At 54.1% G+C, this 20,856-nt stretch overlaps 7 protein-coding genes across 8 annotated transcripts; 1 reads left to right on the plus strand and 6 right to left on the minus strand.

Moving 5' to 3' along the window:
• The first annotated feature begins 4 nt into the window (after positions 1–4).
• On the plus strand, positions 5–3,488 carry CAOG_03745 (hypothetical protein). The gene has a single exon (XM_004363416.2). It carries the CDS (start codon positions 35–37, stop codon positions 3,386–3,388), a length of 3,354 nt encoding a protein of 1,117 aa, XP_004363473.1. The 5' UTR covers positions 5–34; the 3' UTR covers positions 3,389–3,488.
• On the minus strand, positions 3,473–5,242 carry CAOG_03746 (endothelin converting enzyme 2). The gene is made up of 6 exons (XM_004363417.2): positions 5,092–5,242; positions 4,793–4,899; positions 4,562–4,678; positions 4,349–4,434; positions 4,075–4,211; positions 3,473–3,994 (listed from the first exon to the last, which is right to left on the minus strand). The coding sequence occupies exons 1-6, from the start codon at positions 5,211–5,213 to the stop codon at positions 3,544–3,546; spliced, it is 1,020 nt and encodes a 339-aa protein (XP_004363474.2). The 5' UTR covers positions 5,214–5,242; the 3' UTR covers positions 3,473–3,543.
• Positions 5,243–5,270: 28 nt separating this feature from the next.
• On the minus strand, positions 5,271–7,109 carry CAOG_03747 (hypothetical protein). The gene is made up of 3 exons (XM_004363418.2): positions 6,959–7,109; positions 6,174–6,241; positions 5,271–5,922 (listed from the first exon to the last, which is right to left on the minus strand). Exons 1-3 carry the CDS (start codon positions 7,067–7,069, stop codon positions 5,604–5,606), a joined length of 498 nt encoding a protein of 165 aa, XP_004363475.1. The 5' UTR covers positions 7,070–7,109; the 3' UTR covers positions 5,271–5,603.
• A 511-nt stretch (positions 7,110–7,620) lies between these two features.
• On the minus strand, positions 7,621–10,464 carry CAOG_03748 (HORMA domain-containing protein; the record flags this gene model as incomplete). Its single annotated transcript, XM_004363419.1, has 10 exons — positions 7,621–7,910; positions 8,042–8,877; positions 8,973–9,011; positions 9,088–9,166; positions 9,257–9,298; positions 9,385–9,571; positions 9,663–9,852; positions 9,974–9,996; positions 10,111–10,170; positions 10,339–10,464. The coding sequence occupies 10 exons, from the start codon at positions 10,462–10,464 to the stop codon at positions 7,621–7,623; spliced, it is 1,872 nt and encodes a 623-aa protein (XP_004363476.1).
• A 149-nt stretch (positions 10,465–10,613) lies between these two features.
• CAOG_03749 lies at positions 10,614–16,067 on the minus strand. 2 transcript variants are annotated; one of them, XM_004363420.2, is made up of 9 exons: positions 15,974–16,067; positions 12,754–14,844; positions 12,566–12,670; positions 12,389–12,481; positions 12,122–12,277; positions 11,685–12,021; positions 11,447–11,584; positions 11,102–11,328; positions 10,614–11,007 (listed from the first exon to the last, which is right to left on the minus strand). In XM_004363420.2, the coding sequence occupies exons 2-9, from the start codon at positions 14,698–14,700 to the stop codon at positions 10,771–10,773; spliced, it is 3,240 nt and encodes a 1,079-aa protein (XP_004363477.1). In that variant the 5' UTR covers positions 14,701–14,844; positions 15,974–16,067; the 3' UTR covers positions 10,614–10,770. The 2 variants fall into 2 exon arrangements, with proteins under 2 accessions (XP_004363477.1, XP_011270318.1); XM_011272016.1 differs by lacking the exon at positions 15,974–16,067 and having other exon boundaries at positions 12,754–14,869.
• A 541-nt stretch (positions 16,068–16,608) lies between these two features.
• Positions 16,609–18,880, minus strand: CAOG_03750 (hypothetical protein; the record flags this gene model as incomplete). The annotated part of the gene is made up of 2 exons (XM_004363421.2): positions 18,215–18,880; positions 16,609–17,721 (listed from the first exon to the last, which is right to left on the minus strand). The coding sequence occupies exons 1-2, from the start codon at positions 18,860–18,862 to the stop codon at positions 16,609–16,611; spliced, it is 1,761 nt and encodes a 586-aa protein (XP_004363478.2). The 5' UTR covers positions 18,863–18,880.
• A 584-nt stretch (positions 18,881–19,464) lies between these two features.
• Positions 19,465–20,582, minus strand: CAOG_03751 (hypothetical protein). The gene is made up of 3 exons (XM_004363422.2): positions 20,463–20,582; positions 19,749–19,796; positions 19,465–19,665 (listed from the first exon to the last, which is right to left on the minus strand). The coding sequence occupies exons 1-3, from the start codon at positions 20,558–20,560 to the stop codon at positions 19,587–19,589; spliced, it is 225 nt and encodes a 74-aa protein (XP_004363479.1). The 5' UTR covers positions 20,561–20,582; the 3' UTR covers positions 19,465–19,586.
• Between the last annotated feature and the right edge of the window lie 274 nt (positions 20,583–20,856).

Consider the following 20,856-nt stretch of genomic DNA (forward strand, 5'->3'; position numbering starts at 1 on the left):
TATTTGTTTGACAGGGTTTTTGAAGTGTGTAACAATGTCGTCGTCGACGCCGCTAATACCGCTTGCAACAGAGTCAGCAGCAGCAGCAGCAGCATCACAGCCAATACAAACCCCATTCATGCCATCGACTGGTCCACCGACGACGACGACGACGACGACGAGTGGCGGTAAAAAGTCGGCTGCGTCGGGGTTTCCATCTATGGTGTGGACGTCTGCCGCAGCGCACCAACATCGCCCCACCACAGGTCCAACGCCGCCCTATAGCAACAGCCAACATCATCAGCATGGCCGCACTCACCATAGTGCTGCGACTGCCGCTGGAAGTGGTGGCGCAAAGCCAGTTCGCATCGACCCTCCGCCGCGGCAACAGCAGCAGCACCAGCAGGCACATGCGCACGCTGCGGACGTGCCGCCACTCCTGCCGCTCCCGCCACAGCACCAACGAGTCAATCCTAGTCATCATAGTAATACCAGCAACAGCAATAGCAGCAGCAGCAGCAGTGGTAGTGGTAGTCATCAGGCGCCGCCAAATGGCAGCTCTCCGTCCGCTCGGTCCACGGCCTCCAAGCTTGCTGCTCCGATTGGCGCCACGACCAATGCGTTTGCAACAGCAGACAAGCACACCGATGCTCAAGAAGCCGCCCTCGGGACCACGCAGGAGGACGCCTCGGGAGTCCACGTCCGCATCGACGGGATGGACCGCCGAGCCACCCCAGCCATCCTGGAGGCCTGGTTTGCCAAACAACAGCTGCCCGTTAAAGGCTGCCGATTTGCCTACTTGCAGACGTCGCCACGACCTGTCGTTTTTGTGTGCACGGCCGAGCTGGAAGGCGCCGCTGCCGTCTGTCAGGCGCTCCAAGACTTGCCAGCGGCGTTTGCGTTTGAGGAAGCGCAGGGAAGTTTCGAGCCAAACATTCGCTGCTCGCTCGTCTACCCTGATCGAACTCCAACCAATCCTCACGACGGATTTCGTGTCAAAATCCGCTTTGTGCGCCGACGGGACGCGCCGGCGCTCGGGCGACGAGAGCTGTTTCTCGATTTGTGCACTTCTACGTCGGTGCTCGTGTTTGGTGCATCCCTGCTCGCATACCTGGAAAACGGCGTCCTGGAAATGACCGTAGACACGGCCGATTATCAAGCTGCGATCGACCTCAAGACTCAGCTGGACGGCCGGTATCTGCACATCTTTGGCGGCACTCTGCAAGTCATGTTTGTTGACACTGGACCAGACGTGACACGGCTCGCGCGGATGCACGAACTCCTTGGACAAAGCAGCTCTCCCGACGAACACCAGACCGGCCTTCCACAAGGGGAAGGTGCATCTGTGTTTTCCTGGACGGCTGCTGCTGCGTCCGATGCTCGCCAGCCTCCCGTGACGGTTTCACACAATCACATCCACACGAATACGACTAGTTCGTCAACGCTCACCAGCTTCGCCAAGCTGTCCTCTTTCTCATCGCCACCCGCTCCGCTCGTTCGCTTGTGCGACCTTCCCCAGTCCCTTTCGCCTCCAATTGTCCTTGACTCCCCTCCGTCCCCTCCTGACAACTCCGGTACACCCCCGGTTGCGATGGATACTGGTGCTCAAGCACATCAGCGTGGCCCACCTGAAGCTGCGCCCGCGGCGTCGCCTTCGCAGCCATCTCAAAAGAATGACCTGCGCCCGAACATCGGAACAAACAAGCGCGGGCAACACCAACAACAACAGCCACAGCAACATCAGCAACAGCAACGAGCAAAGCAACCACAGGCACCTCGACCCCCGAAACAAGCAGCACAGGCTAAGACCCCTGCGTCGAGCAATCGGCAACCACAACCACCAAATCAACACCAGAGGCATCTGCAGCAGCAGGACCATTCCCCTACCGAATCAGCAGCTGCACAGGAATCCATCCACGATGGGCCGACGATAGTGGAGAATCTGCGTCGCGCCAAATTGCTCGAGGAGAACGCTGGCGTTGTCGATATGCTGCTACGGGCAATGGAATTGACTCGAGAGCCACACCCACAGAGCAGCACCGAAACAACACCTGGGCGAGCAAGGGCCAGTCAAGCCAGCAGCAGCAGCATCAACAACAGCAAGAACAGTCCTGCAGACAAAATCCGTCAGCTGGCCCAGTTGCATGCTGCTCAGGCGGTGCTGTTTGACTATGTCGGCATGCTGTCCGCTCAGCAGACCAATCTTCAGCAGCAACTTGCAGACGATCTTTCATCCAATGCCCAGGTGTTTGGTCACGCCTTTGAGCAGCTGCTGTATGCCAGCTCGTCCTCGGCGACAACCACCCCCACTCGCGGCGACAAGCGTCCTGCATCCGAGCCGGTCTCGGTGGATGCCGATGCACCGAGCCCTCCTTCCGCCAAAAAGCCGCGAACTGAGGCGGAGGAAAGCGGCGCGTCAACGGCAACCAATACTTCGCAAGGCGTTTCGTTCCAAATGTTTGAGCGCGAAATGTCGGCTCCCTTTGCCCTTTTGCACCCGTCTCTATCACCATCCGCCAGGCACAACATGTTGCTGTCCATGTACGCTGCATCCCTCAAAGCAGACGACCCAGCTCGTCCTACCCCCGCGAAAGTCCCGCCTTCGCCACAGCGATTCACCACAGCGACCGATATGACTGGAAACATCCCACATCTGTACTTTGTGGTTGAAGATGGCCATCCCAAGACCCCTCACGACACGGAGGCAAAGAGCGCCGCCTCGGAGAGCGCGCCCTCTCCGCCAAGAAGCCAAGCTGCTTCGGAATCTCGTGCGCAACCTTCTGCACCGCCTGCACACCAACAGTCTCACAAGCCATTCGTGTACGCACCACACCAACCCAATCCTTCAGCTGCGACGAGCGACCGCCAGCCAATGTCGAGCACCGGCTCGTCAGAGCCGTCCGCTTCGCAAGCATCTTCGTCTGCACAGCAGCGCCCAGCACCACACCAAACCGGAGCGACGCCACCACAACCGCCGCTCCATTCACACGTCTCTTCGAGCATCCCAGGCAAGCGCGAGGGGGCTCACCCGACGGATTCGGCTCCGCAAGCAACGCCAAAGATGCCAGCTGCCCGACCTCCCTCGCAACCTGCTCCACAGCGTCGTCCTGCGCAAGCACCCCCTGCACCTCAGTTCCCTCGGACGTCGCGCCCAGATACGCGACCCCCGCAGCCTCCTCAACCAGCCGTGCCCGCGACCTCCAACACGTACTACTACCGCATTCTTGGCCTGCATGCCAATGCAACCACCACGGAGATTAAGCAGCAGTACCATAGCTTGGCGAGGCGCTGGCATCCCGACCGCAATCCCACCGACCACGCAGCTGCAACAGTCATGTTTCAACGCATTTGCGAGGCATACCAAGTTTTGACAGCAGGCCCGCGAGCTGCGCCTCACCACGACCGATGAAGTGGACTCGGCTCAAAGCGTTACCGTTTGATACAGTTGGTCCACAAACCGCGCTCGATAGCGCGCGATGCACTTTTCATTCAGTTCGTTATGTTTAACGTTTATTTTTTTTGCTGTTTTTCCTTTTGTTTTTGTTTTTTAGAAGGGAGCAATCGTTATTGCTCGACATCAATACCAATCAAAAAGTCCTCATTCTCACTTTCAGAAACACTCTTCAAGTCTTCGTACTCGGAAGAGTCCGAGACAGCATCCTTGTCGTCCGAGGGGGAAACGCGCGGGCGGCTCCTCTCTGCCTCGCCATCCGACTCATCCGAAAATGCGGCATCGGCCTCAATGTGCTTTAATGGCACTCCACTCGCATGAATCAAAGTAGTGGCGGCGACGGTCAAGCCTTTTGCAGCTTCCGAGGCCTTCTTGAACCGTCGCTGCGCCTTTGGGTCATTCGTCTGGTCGCCAGAAGCGGCAGTGGAAGGCGGTTGGTGGGCTCGCCGGCGAGGAGGGACGGGCACGGCAACCTTGTTCATAACGTAAATGTAATAGTGGAAGTCGTCGCCAAACGTGAGGTAGTTAAAGTCCCAGCCAAAGCGTTTGCGATGGATAAGCGGGCTGCAGAAAGAGAGGGGTTTTTTGGAGTGAGGATTGTTACAACGCCAAAATAGCCACACACTGATACTGCAACTACGCACCGACGGAAATGAGGCTGTGCGAACGTGATGGACACAAACTTTCCGCAATCAGTCAACACGCGATGAACATGGAAGAGCAGTTGTTGCATTTGCTTCCAGAGTTGCCGGGAGGGACGCCAAGGGTCGCGCTGGTCCACCTACTTGGTGACAAGTCAAAACAAGAGGCGGAGGTGGGGGGGGGGAAACCGGGGTTAGACTGGACTCTTACTGTGCAAGCACTGATACCGTCCTTTCGCATGTTGTTGCCTCAAAGCCAGTAGATGTCATTACGCACAAGAAGCGCGTCAATGGTGCCCTTTTCAATCACAACGTCAAACTCGGCGTTCTCGAATGTCATTGCCAGCATATCCATCACCACCCCTGTAGTTCCACGAACGCATTGCACGACGCAGAAACACACATGGCCAAGCGTTCCACCCGTTGAAACAGCATGGTAAAAAGTGAGAAACATGGTTTGAGGACGTTCCCAAAAGTGTTTTCCACCTACACTTCATACGCGGGCATTCCGGATTGCATCGCTCTCGCATGTTATCAATAACAATCTGAGAAAAGTCGATGTTGGTGATGTTTTCAAAGCCATCCTTGTACAGCAGCTCTGACAACGCTGCAAAATCCAAAAAAAGTGTGGGATAACGTTTAGTTTGCAGAGGCCTCATCGAAACAACAAAACAACCCCCAACCGCGCCGAGATCGCATCGAGCTTGCTTGCAAGCCTTACTCGAGTTTCCACAGCCAACAATCAGAATCCGGTCGCTTGGCTTGAGTTCCGGGAGCAGCTGAATCCGAAACGACTCGTACGACTTGAACCAGTCATACGTCCGCTCCCTGCCGCCGCGAACAGTCCCAGCACACCAAAAGTCCCCAATCACGAAGCGGAGCGTGAGCAAGCCAAAATGGAACACACAGTTCCGAGAGTGCAGAGTGCACAGTGCTGGACTGCTCCCTCCGATTCGATTCGGGGTTCCATGTGCGCCTCCCTTCCACTCCCGCCGCCAGTGCGTCAGACTGCTCGCTCACACTGTAAACCGCCGGTCCCAATACTCCTTGAGCTTATACTCGGCGTTGTGCTGCGGCAGATAGCTGCCATCGGCCGAAGCGCCATCACTGCCGCTGCTCGTCTCAAAGAATCCCGCCGACATTGACCTTTGCTCTCGTTCGCACAAGATTTGTACAGGAAGACTGAAGTGCAATAAAAGTAAAAGTTCATAATGTAATGTATCAACACAAACACTGAGCAGGTTTCACGCACCATGGCAAGCGATACACAAAAATATGAAAGTACAAAACGAAGCGAGAAGAAGAAGAAAGATAATCGACAAAGGCAAGAAACAATGCAAACAAAAGAACAAGGATGTGACCTAAGTTGTTTTTGGTTTTGTGTTTTTTTCGAATGCTGAGCGAGCGACGAGCATCCCAAGGAATGACGGAATGGAGAACGGCAGCAGTTATCCAAGACAAAGACGAAAGAGCTGCCTGCCCAAAAAAGCGCCGCGCAATCCAAACGATCGTCTCACGATTGTTTGTTGGTTTTAAAAAACCGGCTCTGCTGCCTTCTCTGTCAGTTGTGGCGACCCTGGAGCAACGATGGGGACGGGGGTGCGCGTGCTACTTGGCCGAGGTCCGTCGTCCAAGAGCTCGCGTGGCGGCGGTGTTACGCCCGTTGTTTTGCTATAGTAGTCGCAAATGGATCCAAGCTCGCCAATTCGATAGCTAACTTCCCCTGGGTCGACCCACAGCGTAAAGTTCTCTGGAAAGTACTGCTCAATGTTTCGAATGTTGCAAGTCTTGACAATCTGAATTAGTAGCGGGTCCAAGAAGCTCTTGTGCTTTTGAAAGTGCTCTCGTCCACTGAGGGGTGTGTCCAACACAGCGACAAGACGCAACGCAAGGATAGCAAGAAGCAACGAGGACGTACAACAACAGACGTGAGCACAAGTCCACAGTGAAACGAGGTGTGAGGGCCACCCATTTCGACCCAGCCAAGCACCGCGAGCGATCATGGGCGTTGGCTCCAACACACTTGCAGCAATCAAGCGGGTCGGAGGGTGATGGATGGACAGGGGGGGAGGGATGAGCTGTCTGTCTGTCTCGGCCCTTACCAAGTCATGCTGCGGTACGCGCTGCCTCGGATTGGCGTCTCGTTGTACCAGTGCGATTGATACCGTTGCTGCAATTCAAAGAAGCAAAAGCAAAAGGCAAAACCCCGCAACATGGCAACAAGGCGTCAGTCAAAAGCGAACGAGCACGGAAACGCAGCAGAGCATCACGCTTCAAACAGTCCAGAAGTCCAAAAAAAAAAAAAAAAAAAAAAAAAAAAAAAAAAAAAAAAGGCAATGCAAATCCAACCAAAAGACAAAAAAAAAAAAAAAAAAAACTCAATGCAAACCCAGCCAAAAAAAAAAAAAAAGAAGAAAAGATTTCCCCCCACGCTTCAAACGAAATGAGCCGCCCTCGGATGGCAGAGCGGAAGGCGCACTGCCGCCGATGCAGCACGATGCCACGAAACGCATAGAGAATGGAGCACGCGTCTCAGTCGCTCTCCACAGACACAGGCAGCAAGCAAACCATAAACGCGCTTTCCAAAAAAAAAAAAAAAAAAATAAAAATTAATCGAACTTTCAAAAAAAAAAAAAAAAAAAAGAAAAGAAAAGAAAAAGCGCATCATCATCAGTTTGCTTTGTGAGCTACAAACATCAAACAAGAGCAAAGCAACACTACGACAAAGAGGACCAAAAAAGGGAACGATCTGAGGAAGAGAGCGCGGAGGGGACAAGAAGCGGGAAGGAAGCGCGTTTGGGGACCCAAAGATGGTGACGCGTCTTCGCTCAGGCGCCTCCTCCATCTTCCACAGTCCGCACACGACTTGCAGCGCGGCTCAACTGACCTTGAGCACATGGACAAACTGCTGGTGAAAGTTGTCAATGTCCTCGCGAGGCAACTTGGCCTTGAGGAAGTTGCACAAAAAGTCGGCCGCGCAATTCAATTCGACCATCATTTTTGAAACAAGACAAAACGAAGGAAAAAGAAAAAGACCGAATGAACGACGCCGAATTGGGAACATGCAATTCAACAGACAACAAGGGTCGAGCAGATCACACATGCAACAGACAAGGTAAAACACATCGCAGGGAAGAGACAAAAAACAAAACAGCGAGTGGAAAACACGTTCCGGGAGGAATGACGCACACTTGAAGCGAAACATCTTGTTTCAGTCAACACGCACAGGAAAGTCCACCACACTCGTCTTGGTGCGCTTGCGTCGCCCTTCCTTGTCCTGACCATCGTCTTGGCTGTCCGTCATGTCCATCTAAACACACCGATGGCAGCAACAAAACAAACAAGGCATAAGATCCCGATAATTTGTTTTTGAGTTGTTGTTTTTTTGGCTCAAGTTTCCTTTACCTGCTGGAGGATGGCGGCGTTGATGGCTCGCTTCTGTCGTGCACTTGCACCTGCCAGCACGGCTGCCTGATGCAAGAAGCCCCCCAAATGCATAAACCCAAACAGCAGGTGAGTCAATACTGCCAACCAATACCAAACTTCTGTTCATCTTTCACCCACCACATCAACGCGCGGCGGGACCGCATCCGTGGCTGCACGAGGACTCGTCGCCATCGAGGCTGCAGTGGGAGTCACTCCTGCTTGCGCGGCTTCAATGGCCGCCGCAGCAATGACGGACTCTGCGCCACCAAAGTACTCGTCGACGACCGCGCGAGCCTTTAGATTGCGGTAGACGGTAAAGGTGCTCGTGTTGAGCAGGCGGGCATCTTTGGTGCTGACAACGCCTTCCTCGACCATCTTTTGCGCAAGCTCGCGGCAGACACGCAGCGGGACGCCTGCCCGCTCGCAACGTCAAAAAACGACAGTCAGAAATGGTAAGTTTTCCAAACGACCAAAACGAGCTGCAAAAACAGCAAACCGGCCACCCCTCTGCTCAACACAACAGAGCCTATAAAGACCCCCTCACCAAGGCGGTTGCTCATGCCCTGGAGCGTGAACGACCGGGTCTTGCCATTGACAAACGCCGAGAGGGCACGACGCAGCAGCGCAAGCTGCTTACGGTCGCTGGTCGACGGCGTGGACGCAGAGCACATGCGATGGTGGACAGGCGCATCGGAGGCCGCAAGGCCGTGGCAAAGGTCACACAGATGGCTGTCGAGCTGGAGCTTCCGGCCTTCGCGGAAACCAAAGCAAACACCATGTTGCCAATAGCCGCAGCGATCGCAGTTGATCATGCGCCCGTCCGTCTCACTCACGCCACAAGGGCAACGCACGAGATCGTCGGCGGGAGCGCGGTCCACTTGCGGAGGATGAGGCGACTCGTGCTGGGACGCGGATTGCGCAGCAGCAGAACTGGAAGGCACAGCAAGGTTGGCCAGTTTTCCGTTGGGAATGGGAACAGCCTGCGACGCGCGCTCCGTTGTGGCTTGGTGGAGGATGGCTGCGTCCGGGGCGGCAGGAGCCACACTCGCGACCGAGGACGCCACGGACTTTGGCTTGCTCAGACTGAGGTTGACTCGAGGACGAAGGGCTTCTGCCGGGTTGCTGCCGTCCTGCTGGCTGATCTCGGGCGACAACGGGAGCTGCTCGAGGCGCGCGTGCTGTTGGTGTGGCTGGGCGACAACGGGAGCGACAGGCGGCGATGCTCTCGCAGCAGTTGCAGCAGGCTGGGGATGTTGCGGCTGAGCAAAATGGTGCTCGTGAGCGGGCGAATCGCCATCGCTGGTGCTGGCAGCGCCCTGCAGCTCATCGGACTGAGGAAGGTCGAACTGTCCGTTCATGGCCTTGATGCTTAGCTTCAGCCTACAGCAAAAGAGCCAAACGAATTTGTCGACACAACCATTATTAGCGCACTTGTAGGTCTGTGTTATGCCAATAGCGGTGAACTGTGCACCTACCGATGGAAGCCGGTGCTGAGCTCTCCAACGTTGATGTTCCTACAAGGAAAGAAGAGACGGAGTGAGAACTGGGTGGTCGAAACCTCAAACCATCCATGCGACGACGTTGGCTTACAAAGGGGTCGCTTCAAACTCATATTGGTCTGCAGCCTGGGTCATCTTGAAGCACGGAGGCTGATACTCGAGCGGTGTGACTGGCAGGAAGCAAGCGCGCGAGAGAGCGAAAGAGCAAGCCAAAAGAATAAGTCTTTTGCAACGGGTATTCCGCACCTGCAACTTCATACCTTCGTCGTAGTAGTACAGCGTCATGGTAATGTAGCGCTCCTCTAAGCAAGTCACCAACGGAATACATGCACGTGAGATTCTCTGCAAAAACCGATCCAGCCGCAAAGAATTGATTCCGCCGACTGACCTGGCAGCTGCTTCAAAGTCTGGATCAGCACAATAATAGTGCGAAGCATCTTGATGGTGGCACCCTTGATCTCACGCATGGTCGCAGTGGTCCCCACGCATCGCTCGCCCTGATGGAGCGACAGGTTGGTCTGCACCGCTCCGTCGGACGAGTACTCAAATCGGAACGTGTACGACTCGACGAGCGACTGTTATCGTATGCACCATGTGAGTGTCATGTAAAGGCCAGGTGAGATTGACAAGTTGGGGTCGACTCGCACAAAATTCAAGGAAACTTACGCTCGGATCGTTCGGATTTGTGAAAATGCCCACGACCGTCTTGCGCAGATAACGGCGCTCGAGAGCATCGAAGCAGCCTCCGACCCATTCCATGAGCTGGTCGGCAGCTTTCGACGCGCCGTGGCGCAAGACCTTCACAGCGAGGCCGTCAATGTTGCGATCCGCGTAGACGCTTTCGGGAAACAGACCACTAAAAATTAGGGAAGAAAACAAACAAAAAGAAGCAAACCGGCGAAACCGAGGTGAGCGACATTTCCCGTTCAACGCAACGTCGACAAGCAAGAACAAAGCCAAGAGGGAAGCAATCATACCGCAGGTACGTGATGTTGGACACCTGGGTGATGAGGAGCAGCGAGGCGGCAAAATGAAACGAGCAAAAAAACAAAAAAAACAAAAACTGAAATCAATAAACCAGAACGCAAATCCCCGAGGGTCGTCGCGGCCTTACCGTCAGGCGCAGCAAGTTCTTGACCAGGTTTACAGAGAGCTGGTGCGTGACTTCTTCAGTCTGGCACGAGGGAGCGACGCCGACACACGAAGCGAGGACGGTACAGCACAATGAAAAAAACCAAAAACAGGCGCAAAAAGCGAATTGGCGCAAAAAGTGAATTGGCGTTCATTATTCCCCGCCATTTTTTTGAGTCGAGTTCGTCTCATCTCACGCTTTGGCACTCACCGTTGCGGCCGTTGCACTCTTGGCGGTCGCCACGGACGTTGCAGATGCAACAGAAGCAGTGGGGCGCGACGCCGCATTGCGCTGGGAGGCGAGCGCGAGGGCATGGTGCGATTTGACTTGAAGCATTTTTGAAACAAGTTGAAAAGTTCGCGGCAAAAAAAGGATGAAGCAAAAAACGACAAACGAGGACTGAAGACAACCACTTGCTCCCTTTGGAATAGATGCAGTGAGTCCCGAGTAACAATTTTTGTTCCATCAAACTGACCAGACAACCATACATGATCTACATTGTATTAAACACGAATGCTGGGCACAATGCGGCCAAAGTGAGGCGTACACCGACCCTTGGCTGAAAACACAAAACACTGCAACAAACCGAGCAAACACAAACACAAACAAGCAAACAAAAAACAATAAACCAAGAACGGGATTTCAACCCGAATGCAGCTGCAGTGCAGTGTTACAGAGCACGAGCTCTGCACGAAGCTCTTCAACACGCTTGGTCGCTTCGGTGGACTGGCGGTCGATTTCAGTGTTGGGCATTTTCGCAGACTGCGCCTCGTACATGCGACGGACTTTGGCGACACCAACAAGGATTTGCTCTTCGACGGCAATCTCTTTCTCGAGTTCAGCGATGCGCTCGCGAATCTCGCCAATCGGCGTTCCATCCTAGATGAAAAAAATGCAAAAAAAGCAGCAAAAAGTCAGACGAAAATTCCCGAATCCATGGCGAGAAACACACACATGCAGCAGAGAAACGTACCACGTCACCACGACTATTGATGAGTTCTCGCAGGCGCTGTGCGATGGACTCTGTCGAGGAGGTGCTGGTGTGGGGGCTACCGGCCGCTGGCTTGCCCTTGCTTGCCGTCGGGGCGGGCTTGTCATCGAACTTGGGGATGGCGGAGCGAGCGCCGCGTGCCTTCTTTTTGAGAGAATCTCGCTTCTTGATGACACTTTGGCGGAAGCTGTTTTGTCGAGCGCGGAATTCTATCAAACAAACAACCAAAGCAAGCCAAGGGGGGGGGGGAATTGTTTTCAGGTTGGAAACAAAAAAGTCAAAAACGACGAGCCACGACAACCAGCAACCAACCGCTACCGTGCATACCTTCTCGCTGCTTTTTGAGCACGTTCATACGGGCAATCCAGGTCGCCACAAGATCGGGACTGCGGAAGAGCAGAATGTACGTTTCCTTTCCAGTCGTCTTCCAATGGATGATTTGCAAAGGCGAGCGGAATTCGGCCACTTGGGTGAATTCGAACGCACAATGGAATCAAGTCAGTGCAAAACTACTGCAACCTCCCCCCCTCCTCCGGGGTCAACTGAAACTACGGGGAGTACGTACAAAATTCGTCGTCGCGAGAATATCCCACGCTGGTGACCGTCGACCCGCCGCTGGAGGCAAAGGATACAGAGTCTGGCTCGCGCACATCGATATCTGACAGCGAGTGCAGCAATTTGAACTGGTACTGGCCCAAGTTGGGGCTGCCGATGCCAGGAAGTTGACCAGTTCCCGGTTTGGGTTGCCCTCCGATAATGCTAAAGCTGCCCGATCGATCACGAGGCGTGGCACAGAGCAGAATGTCATTGAACAAGAAGAGGTGTCGAAGCTTCGGTCGGCCGTCTTTGAGCTCAACAACATCACAGTCCAGCATGAGTTGGCGATCCGGCACGAAGAGAGGCTGCGCACAGGTAAAAAAAAAAGTGTTGGACGAGATTGTGAGCCCAGAAACAACAAACCCGACAACACTGACACTCCAACTAAACAAACAGTTTGTTCACCTCAGGACAGCCAGTCAAGCGAGCCTCGATATCTTCGACAATCTGGGCGGCTCGTTTGCATTCGTTGATCATTTCGGCGACACGCTTAATCTTTTCCAACGCACCGCGCAGCAAGTTGTAGTCGGGGCTAGAAGACGCGGTGTACTTGAGAATTTGCTAAAAGGGTAAACGAAAATAGTCCAGAAATGGAGGTGAGCAAAGCAAGCAAAAAACTCGTCAACAACTGTCAGAACAAAACAAAAATAAATCGAACGAGAGCAAACAAACCTCTAGAAGCAACGAGTAACGAGGAATTCGTTGCACGGGCGTGATTAGCAAGTCAGCAAGAGCTTCCTTAATGCCATGGAAATCACGTTTGTCCTGTGGAGAGAAAAAAAACCCAAAAGAGAAAAGGTGAGAAGCGCACGCCACAATCAAAGGAAATCAGGCGCAATTTGGACGCACCTCCAAAAACTTTTTAAAGTTCGAATCGTTTTTGTGCGAATTGATAATCAGCGAAGCAGCGGTAAAGTTGTTGACATAGGCCGTGTAAATCTCCAGTTGCGAGGCCTAACGAGACAGACAGAAACAACAGTCATCACAAATCACACACATTACCAACAGCAACCCCCCTCCCTTCACAGCCCACTTACCAGATTAATGACAAGCTGGCCAATGGTTTGATGCACATTCCAGCGATCCATCCGCTCTTGAAGTTTTGTCAGGAACTCGGCATGGACTTTCAGCATGTCTGGGACCTTGCCAAACACTCGCTCAATTTCGTCGAGCGAGAGAATGACCGTCTCGTGGCCGGGTGCCTGCAGCGCGTACGCGGTGAGAGGCTTGAGGTACCACCGCTCGATGGTGCGCAGTGTCTTGACGTAGGTCATTTCTGTGGCCAGCAACTCACCCACGACGAGCGACCGCCTCACGGCGCGCTTGTGGTTGCGGCGAGCCAGGAAGCCACGCACCTGCGCTTGCACCTTGACCAAGCGTGGAATGTTGTAGGGGTTGGCAGACCCTGCAGCAGCGCTGGTAGCAGGTGGCGACGCTGTTGTAGCGGCCGCAGCAGCAGCGGCGGCAGTAATCGGAGCCTTCTGTGCGGCGGCAGCTGCGGTGACGGGTGCCGATGCGGGCGCGACAACTGGTTTGCTAGCCGGAGCTGGGCCTGCGGAGGATGGCGCCGCAGGAGGCTTGTTGAAAATGCTAGATGCGCGCGCGGCGGCCGCAGCACCAGAGCCCACGCTGGTGGGAGCCGCGCCGTTGACAGAGATGGTTGCCCCAATGATGGATTTCCGCACGCCAGCAGCCGACGGCGCCGAGGAGGGTGCGGCAAGCGGGACAGCCGAAGTTGAGACGGGAGCGGCCGCCCCGGTGACGAGTTTGACGCTGTCCGCGAGCTTTGGAGGAATGGCAATGCGGTGTTGTTGCAGCAGCGCCAACAAGTCACGCGTCAACTGAACTGCCGATTCGGACTTTGACGTGAGTCGCGACATTTCGCCTTGAAGCGTGGCAATGGTTCGTTGCTGGGCACGCGCCTTCTGCTCTGACTGCTCGTGGCGATTTGTCAAATCTTCGCACTTGAGGCGCAGAATGGCAACTTCGTCGTGGACGTTCGGCATGCCGCTGTTGTACGACGGACTGGACGACGCGGAGGACGTGCCGGCGTCCACATCGGGTAGGCTTGCCACACTTTCCGACACCACACTCACATCACTTCTGCTGCTGCTCGCGGAGCCGCTCTTCAAGGACCGACCGCCAGGGTACGGCTGCAAGGTAGGCGAGCCACCGCTATTGTTGCTGCTGCTGTTGTTGTTGTTGGTGGTGGTGCTCCCCGCCGTCAACGAACTCGAGCTGCTGGAGCCGAGCGCAGTGTTGGAGCGGTTTGTCTCATCGTAACGTCGCCAGCCCATCGCTTTGAAAAACGAGCTTGCAATGCCGGTGGAGCGCGGACTGAGAGGGTTGGAGCTGCTTGTGTCGTCGCTGCTGTTGCTGGCGCTAGTGGTGATGCGGAGGGCCGCAGCCTGTGCTCGTGATGGCGCAGAGCCGCCTGTGGCACGCCGCACGCCGATTTTGTAATTTAAGAGCGAGTCCTCGTCTTCTTCACGTTCGCGGGGCAATGGGGACTGGGAGCGTGAGTTGTTCAAGCTGGTGCTGTAGCTGACTTCTTCGTCATAGATGGCTTGTGAGTAACGGTGGTTTGTCCCCGACGAGATGGAGGCAGATCGGCGGCTTCCAGACCGGCCCATGTCGTGGGGGCGAGCCGGAGGCACATCCGAGCTCGACGAGTCGTCCGTCACGCCCGTTAGGAAGATGGACAAGCGATTGCGTCGTGCAGCACTCGGACTGCCACGGGGCGATGGGGAGCCCGAGTCCTCCAGCGGACGCATCGAAGGCGACGACGAGCCCATTCTCGAGAGTTGCTGCGGTGGTGCGGCTGAATCGGTCGCAACAGTGTCCACAAGCTTCTCGGCCGACTGTGAGCGTCCAAACAAGCCGAGAAGCGGTCGCCGCGACGGAGTGGGGCTCGATCGGGGCGAGACGGGGGTGGTAATGTTGATGGGCTGCTCGGGTTTCCGATTTGTCCTTGACGCGTCCATCCGCTCCAGCCGTGCGAGCGACAGGCACTTTTATGCAAACGCTCGAGCAGACAAAAGGAAGATGATGATGAAACAAACCTCTTGTCGGGAGGACTTGACGATGGCGGGAGAAACGAGGAATGCGAAGGCACAATGAACAATCTGCTGCAACACAAAAAGGGGTGAGTTTACATCCGATGCCACTCAAGATGACAACCTTGGTGTGGGCGCTGCTACCCCTCAGCACCATCCCAACCCACCATCCCAATCCACCATCCCAATCCACTGGAGGTGGAGAACGGCACACGATAAAGCCCGCAAAAAACCATCATGTCTGTATGCTTGACCCAAGACCGCTGGCAGTCCACCCACAGCAGCAGCAGCCCACAAACACGACGATAACGATATGACGATATGACGATATGACAATGACGAGATTGACAACAACCAAAGCAGCCGTCATTCAGAACGGAACAAAAGTCGTTCGAATTCTTTGAAAGTAAAAATAAAAATAATTGAAAAAAAAAAGTTACTACTCAATGACGCGACCAGAAGCGAGGCAGCGGTCGCTGGGGGGGGGGGGAAGGAGGTTGAGCCTTCACCATGCAACATGAAGCGACTGGACTGTCACCATTGGAGCTCGCAGGAGCAGCAGCCAGGTTTCAAAGGGACAATGAATCATAATCTCATTGTTGTTGAGCGCTTCAGTTCTGGCTTTCGAGTTGTTTTCCAACAACTACACTGAAGGCGCAGCATGCCGTCAGCGTTGCACTCACAGCAAGCAGCACAACAGTTGCCCCGGTGGGGGGGGGAGGTATCACTGGGAGGGGAGACGGAGTGGAGGCGGAATGGAAATTGGCGCGAACGAGAGAAGCTCAACCGTGAGTGTGATGGCGTGAGGGACGCTTCAAGTGGGCACACGACGACAAGTTCTACTGCAGCGAACAAAGCCCCCCTCCAGGCGATCCTGTGCACCGTGAATCGCGCGCGAGAGAGGCGAGAGAGGCAAAGGTGTGAAGGCCACCACTCGTCGTTCGACACATCTCGAAGGCGAACGAGGCACTTGCAGAAGCATCGCTTGACAACAAGGGGTTGCACTCACTCAACTCACTCGACTCACTCGACTCACTCAACTCAACTTGCCTACAGTCTCAAAAAGGGAGGTGGGCGAAGCCGCAGTTCACCGAGTCAAAAAAAAAAAAAATCAAAATGACACACTATCACTCACTCGCTGTCACAACTGAGGTCCCCGTTCGAGACTTGAAAAGCAGAAGGACAACAAATCGAAACACACCAGAGAGTCGAGCGATGGGAGCTGAGGGTCTGTCCAGAGCGATGGAAGAAGAAGAGGGAAAAAAAAAAGGGGCGGAATGGAATAAACCGAGCTTACAAAACCACAAAGAATAAAAAAAAAAAAAAAATAAAAAAAAAAGAGTGAAAAAGGCAACCAATCCGTCCATCCTGAACGAGCGCCATGTCCCAACACAGTCGCTACGGTGTCACGTTGCATTGCGCGACAAAACACGCGGAAGACGAGCAGCAGCCAATTTGCGGGAGAATTGGAAAAAATGCATTTGGACAAAAAACAACAACAACAAGAACAAGAACAAACACAGCTCAAAGAAAGTAGACTCTTGCACATTCCGAAAAAACAAGAAAAGTCACAACAACAAAAACAACAAACAGCAAAAGGGCTGAGAAAGAATGAAGAACTGCAGCACGACAAGATCGTGGCACAAACACACACCTGCGGACTTGAGAAGAAAAAAAAAAAAAGAAAAAAAAAAAAAAAGAAAAGAAAGAACGGGCAACGACAAAGTCAACAAAGCCAAACGACGGGATCACAAGAAACCACTGGCAACGACCAACGAGAGAGAGAAAAAGGAACAGACCGGCAGAACACACACACACACTCAAACTGAGCTCCGTTTACTGCATGCCAAACTGGGAGCCAAGGAAGGCGTCAAGAAGCGACATTTCGTCAGCGGGAGCGCGTTGCTGGTTGCCAGCGTTGGTTTGGTGTTGAAGCTGCTGGCGTTGTCGTGCAGCGGCGGCGGCAGCTTGCTGTTGCTGGAGTTGCTGCTGCTGTTGGAGTTGCTGCTGTTGTTGGAAGTGGAGTTGCTGTTGGAGGAGGTGGTTTTGCGGCTGGAGGAAGGACATGTACTGCGAATTATATCCAGGGGCCATTTGGTGGAACTGCGCCGTAGCCGCCGCTTGTTGCTGCTGTTGTTGCTGCTGCTGCAGGAAGAGCTGTTGCTGCTGCGCCTGCTGTTGCTGCAAAAAGTCATTGTGTTGTTGGTGGTGCATCTGTTGCGGGTGCAGCAGGTGCTGCTGAGGGTGGTGGTGGGACACTGCAGGGTGCTGGTGGTGCATGGCCGGGGGCGCACCAGCGTGCACTCCGGCGCTGCTGGCCTTTTTGCTGCCAACACGCGCCAGCTTTGACTTGCGGCCCTTCTTGCGGCCTTCCTCGTCCTCATCGTCGCGCTCCTCGTCGTCCCGGTCTTCGTCCGTGGCGGCCTCGTCGAAAGATTGGCGGCGCTTTGTGCTGCGAATAACACGACCTGATCGCGATACTTGAGGTGTCGAGCCAGTCGATTCAGTGCTGCTCGCGGCAGCGGCGGCAGCAGCAGCAGCAGCAGCAGCGGCAGCGGCCTTGGGCGCGCCGAGACTAGTGTCCTCCAGGACGATCGGGTTGGAGGCAACGGGCTCGCCGGCATTCTCCTCGTCCAACTTCTTGCGCATGTTCACGGCGCCGAGAACACCAAGCATTTGGATTTGCTCGCGGCGAAGCCAGCCGGCCTCGACCAACAAGACACCCAGTCGCTTCTCAATGTCGAGTGCCATCTTGTAGAATTTGCTGCCAGTCTGGTTGTACTCGAGGCAGTTGTCCACAATCAGCTTGACGTCCAGCGCCAAGTCTTCCCAGCACGTGTACGGGGCAGCCGGCGCAGCAGCGTCGCCAGCTCGACGAGCCTTGGAGGTTTCGGTCGACTGCTCAAGCTTCTTTTGAATCGTGCCGAGGTCCATTGGGTTTTTAATAACTTGTGCGTAATCCGGAGCATCCTGTCCGGGGGACAAGTCAGAAATGGATGGAGCATGAATGAGTCAACAGGATTGAAAAAGCAAAACAGAAAAAGAGAAAGAGAGAAAAGAAGAAGAAGAAAAAAAAAGGCGGGAAAAAAAAGGAACGAAAAGAAAAGAAAAGAAAAAAAAAACGCGCACAAATCCAACGCTGGATGGGAGCGCGCCCAGCGCACGAAACGGGGCAAAGCGCAATACCAAGGTACACGGCAGAATAGGACACGCGCATCGTACTGGAGCGCACGTTGGTGGGCATGTTCAACAAGTGTAGGGGTTGAAAGAGTTGCGAAAATCATTAAAAAAAAATCAAAATAAAAGAAAAATCAAAATAAAAGAAAAAATAAAATAAAATAAAAAAGCGCGCCAAAAAAAAAAAAATCATTGCAGCCAAAAAGCAATGGAAAAATCAAATATTAAAAAAAAAAAAAGGCGCAAAAAAAAAAAAAAAGCTCACCTCTGCCGAGACAGGCTCAAGGAAGGGTCCGGCAGTCTTGTGCTCTTGGAGGGATTTGACGATGGTGGTCATCTTGGTGATGTCGGTGGGGTTGAGGCCGAGGCGAACGGTGGATGGCGCTTCCTCAGGGGTTTCGTCGTTTTCCGCGCGATCCTCGTTTTGTGCAGTTTCCTCCACGAAGGCGGCGGCGAGTTCGGTCGCGGCGGGCTCGGCGCTGGGCGCCTTGGCCTCCTCCGAGGTGTGCGCAGGCGCATCTTGAGCGGGAGCGTCCTCGGTGGCGGCGGGAGCAGCCGCGGGCTCAGCCGGGGTGGCTTCGACGGCAGCTGGAGCATCGGTAGCCGCCTCAGCAGGCTGCTGCTGCTCCTCGGCCGCGGGCACGGCAGCCGCAGCACCGGCATCACCATCGCCGCCGTTGGCCGATTCGGCAGACGCAGGCTCGGGGGCGCTGGTCTCCTCAGCCTCAGCGGCGGGGGCAGCGGGTGCCTCAGTGCTGGGAGCCGAGTCTGCATGTGTTGTCGCAGCAGCCAGCTCAGGCTTGCTGCCCTCCTCCTCCGCAGCAGCGGCGGCGGCAGCAGCCTCGGCAGGCGGCTGCTGCTCAACGGCAAGCGGTGCTGCATCCATGGGACGTTGCTCTTCACCGTCAGACATTGTCGAGTTTGTACCAAGTCCAAAGGAAAAAAAAAAAAAAAAGAAAAAAAAGAGAATGGCACGAGCATTTCCCGCGCATTTTCCTGTTTGATTTTGTGGGAATTGTTTTACGGTGGAAAAGGGGCCCCAGGATTGCTGCGCGATGCGACTATAGGCATTGAAGGAGGGATATTTTTTCGAACAACTTCTATCGAACGCGTGTGCGCGAGTGATTTTGAGCAGTCTCGTGTCGACCTGTCAAAAGTGGCAGAAAAACCAAAGTGCCAGGGTCCTGGTCGCCGCCGCCAGGTCAAGGCGAGTTGTGATGACATCGACACGTCGTCGGGATCCGGATTTATGGTCTATGCGGCTGATGGAAGGTGGCGTTCATTCGATTTGCCGACAAGTGTCAGACGCGTTTCGAGTATCTGCATCCTACTGGCGTAAAATGCACCTCGAATGATGGGGGTGGTACAAAATCCTGCATGTGCAATCCGACACAAGGGAAACGCACAAAGGAGTTTGGCCCATTGTTTGTGTAGGGTCGAGCTCGATTCGTTCCAAAAACACACCATTCCAATCGACCGCAAGCTCCACCGCCGAAGGAAATACCTGCCTCATGCTACAACCAACAAAGCAAGGTATATTCGCACATCACAAGTACACCGAGAAAAAAAAATACGAGCAACACCCATCAACAACAACAGAAACAAATACAAAAGTTACACTCAAAAGGATTGTTTTTTTAGTTTTTAGCAATGTCTTCGGTCTTGATGATGGGTGCAATCAGCGGGTTCATCTGTGACATGAATGTGCAAAGCCAGCTGCAAAGTAGGGCGCGTGTTGGTTGTTGTGAGACTCGAGCAAAATCATCCAAGCAGCAGCACGAATGAGTTTGAGCGCTTACAAAATCCACATGCAGAAGGCAGTCAAAATGGACATGGTTTGAACCAGGCTGCTCGAGGCGAGGATTGTCCGAGACGACGAATGGAGTATTGGTTGTCGATGCGTGACGAGCAGCGGGAGCGAGCGTGAGGGAGAGCGGGAGAGGGAGAAGGGAGAGACACGAGTGAGCGAAAACCAAAAGTCGAGCAGAAGCACGCAGAGTCGCCCCCAGCCCCACCCTCAATCAAACACCAAGGTGGATGACAAATGTGTGTGCATGTGTGTGTGCGAACACTGAGCGGCAGCGACCCTCATCGCGATCAACGAGCATGAGCAGCGCAAAAGAACCAAGTTTTTTTTTTTTTTTTTTTTTTTCGAGTTTCCCCCCCACTTGCAACCCCACTTGACGAGCGCAGTGACTCCAACACGAGAGGACAGCAGTCACAAACCAACGATGGAAAGCCCCATCACAATGCCAAAATCAAAGGGGGAAGAGACCAAGACGCACGCCGCGCAGTAGAAGGAGCCATCGCACAGAAGTTTTTTTTCCCCCAATGCTGCTCAATGCAATGCTGCTCAATGGCACACAATGGCTCAATGCAACAGTGCTGCATGTGATGCTTTTCCCCCCCTTTATCCAACTTTTTTTTTTTTTTTTTTTTTTTTTTTTTGGGTTGCAGAACATTGTCCGGTTTGAGGCAAGGGATGGAGACAGTCTTGGGGCTTGTCGTCGTACCCTCGGTTGGGGCCCTTGGGGGCAAAGAAGAAGCCAGCGCCGCCGAGGACGAGGAAGACAATGGTGAAGATGAGAATCACAATGCCGCCAGCAACCATTTGTCTGAGAAAGCAATGAAAACAAGGAGTGAGGAAAAATAATAACAAGGACAGTTATTAGATTGATATATGGGGTGTGTGTGTGTGCGTGTGTGAAGGGGAAGCAGAGGGAGAGGGCATCAACAACAACCAGCCATAGTCAAATTCGAGCTTCCGATCCAGTCTAGTCGCGCTCAGTCTCGCTTCGTGTTTTGCTTTTGTTTATTATACACCATTCGTCCCTCTTTGTTTGTTGGTAGAGAATCACGAATGGCCGAAGCAACCGCGAACGACGCGAAACCGCCAATCCGGCTCTT

Source organism: Capsaspora owczarzaki, assembly GCF_000151315.2.
Source record: "Capsaspora owczarzaki ATCC 30864 unplaced genomic scaffold supercont2.5, whole genome shotgun sequence".
NCBI classification, from domain to species: domain Eukaryota; class Filasterea; order Ministeriida; family Capsasporidae; genus Capsaspora; species Capsaspora owczarzaki.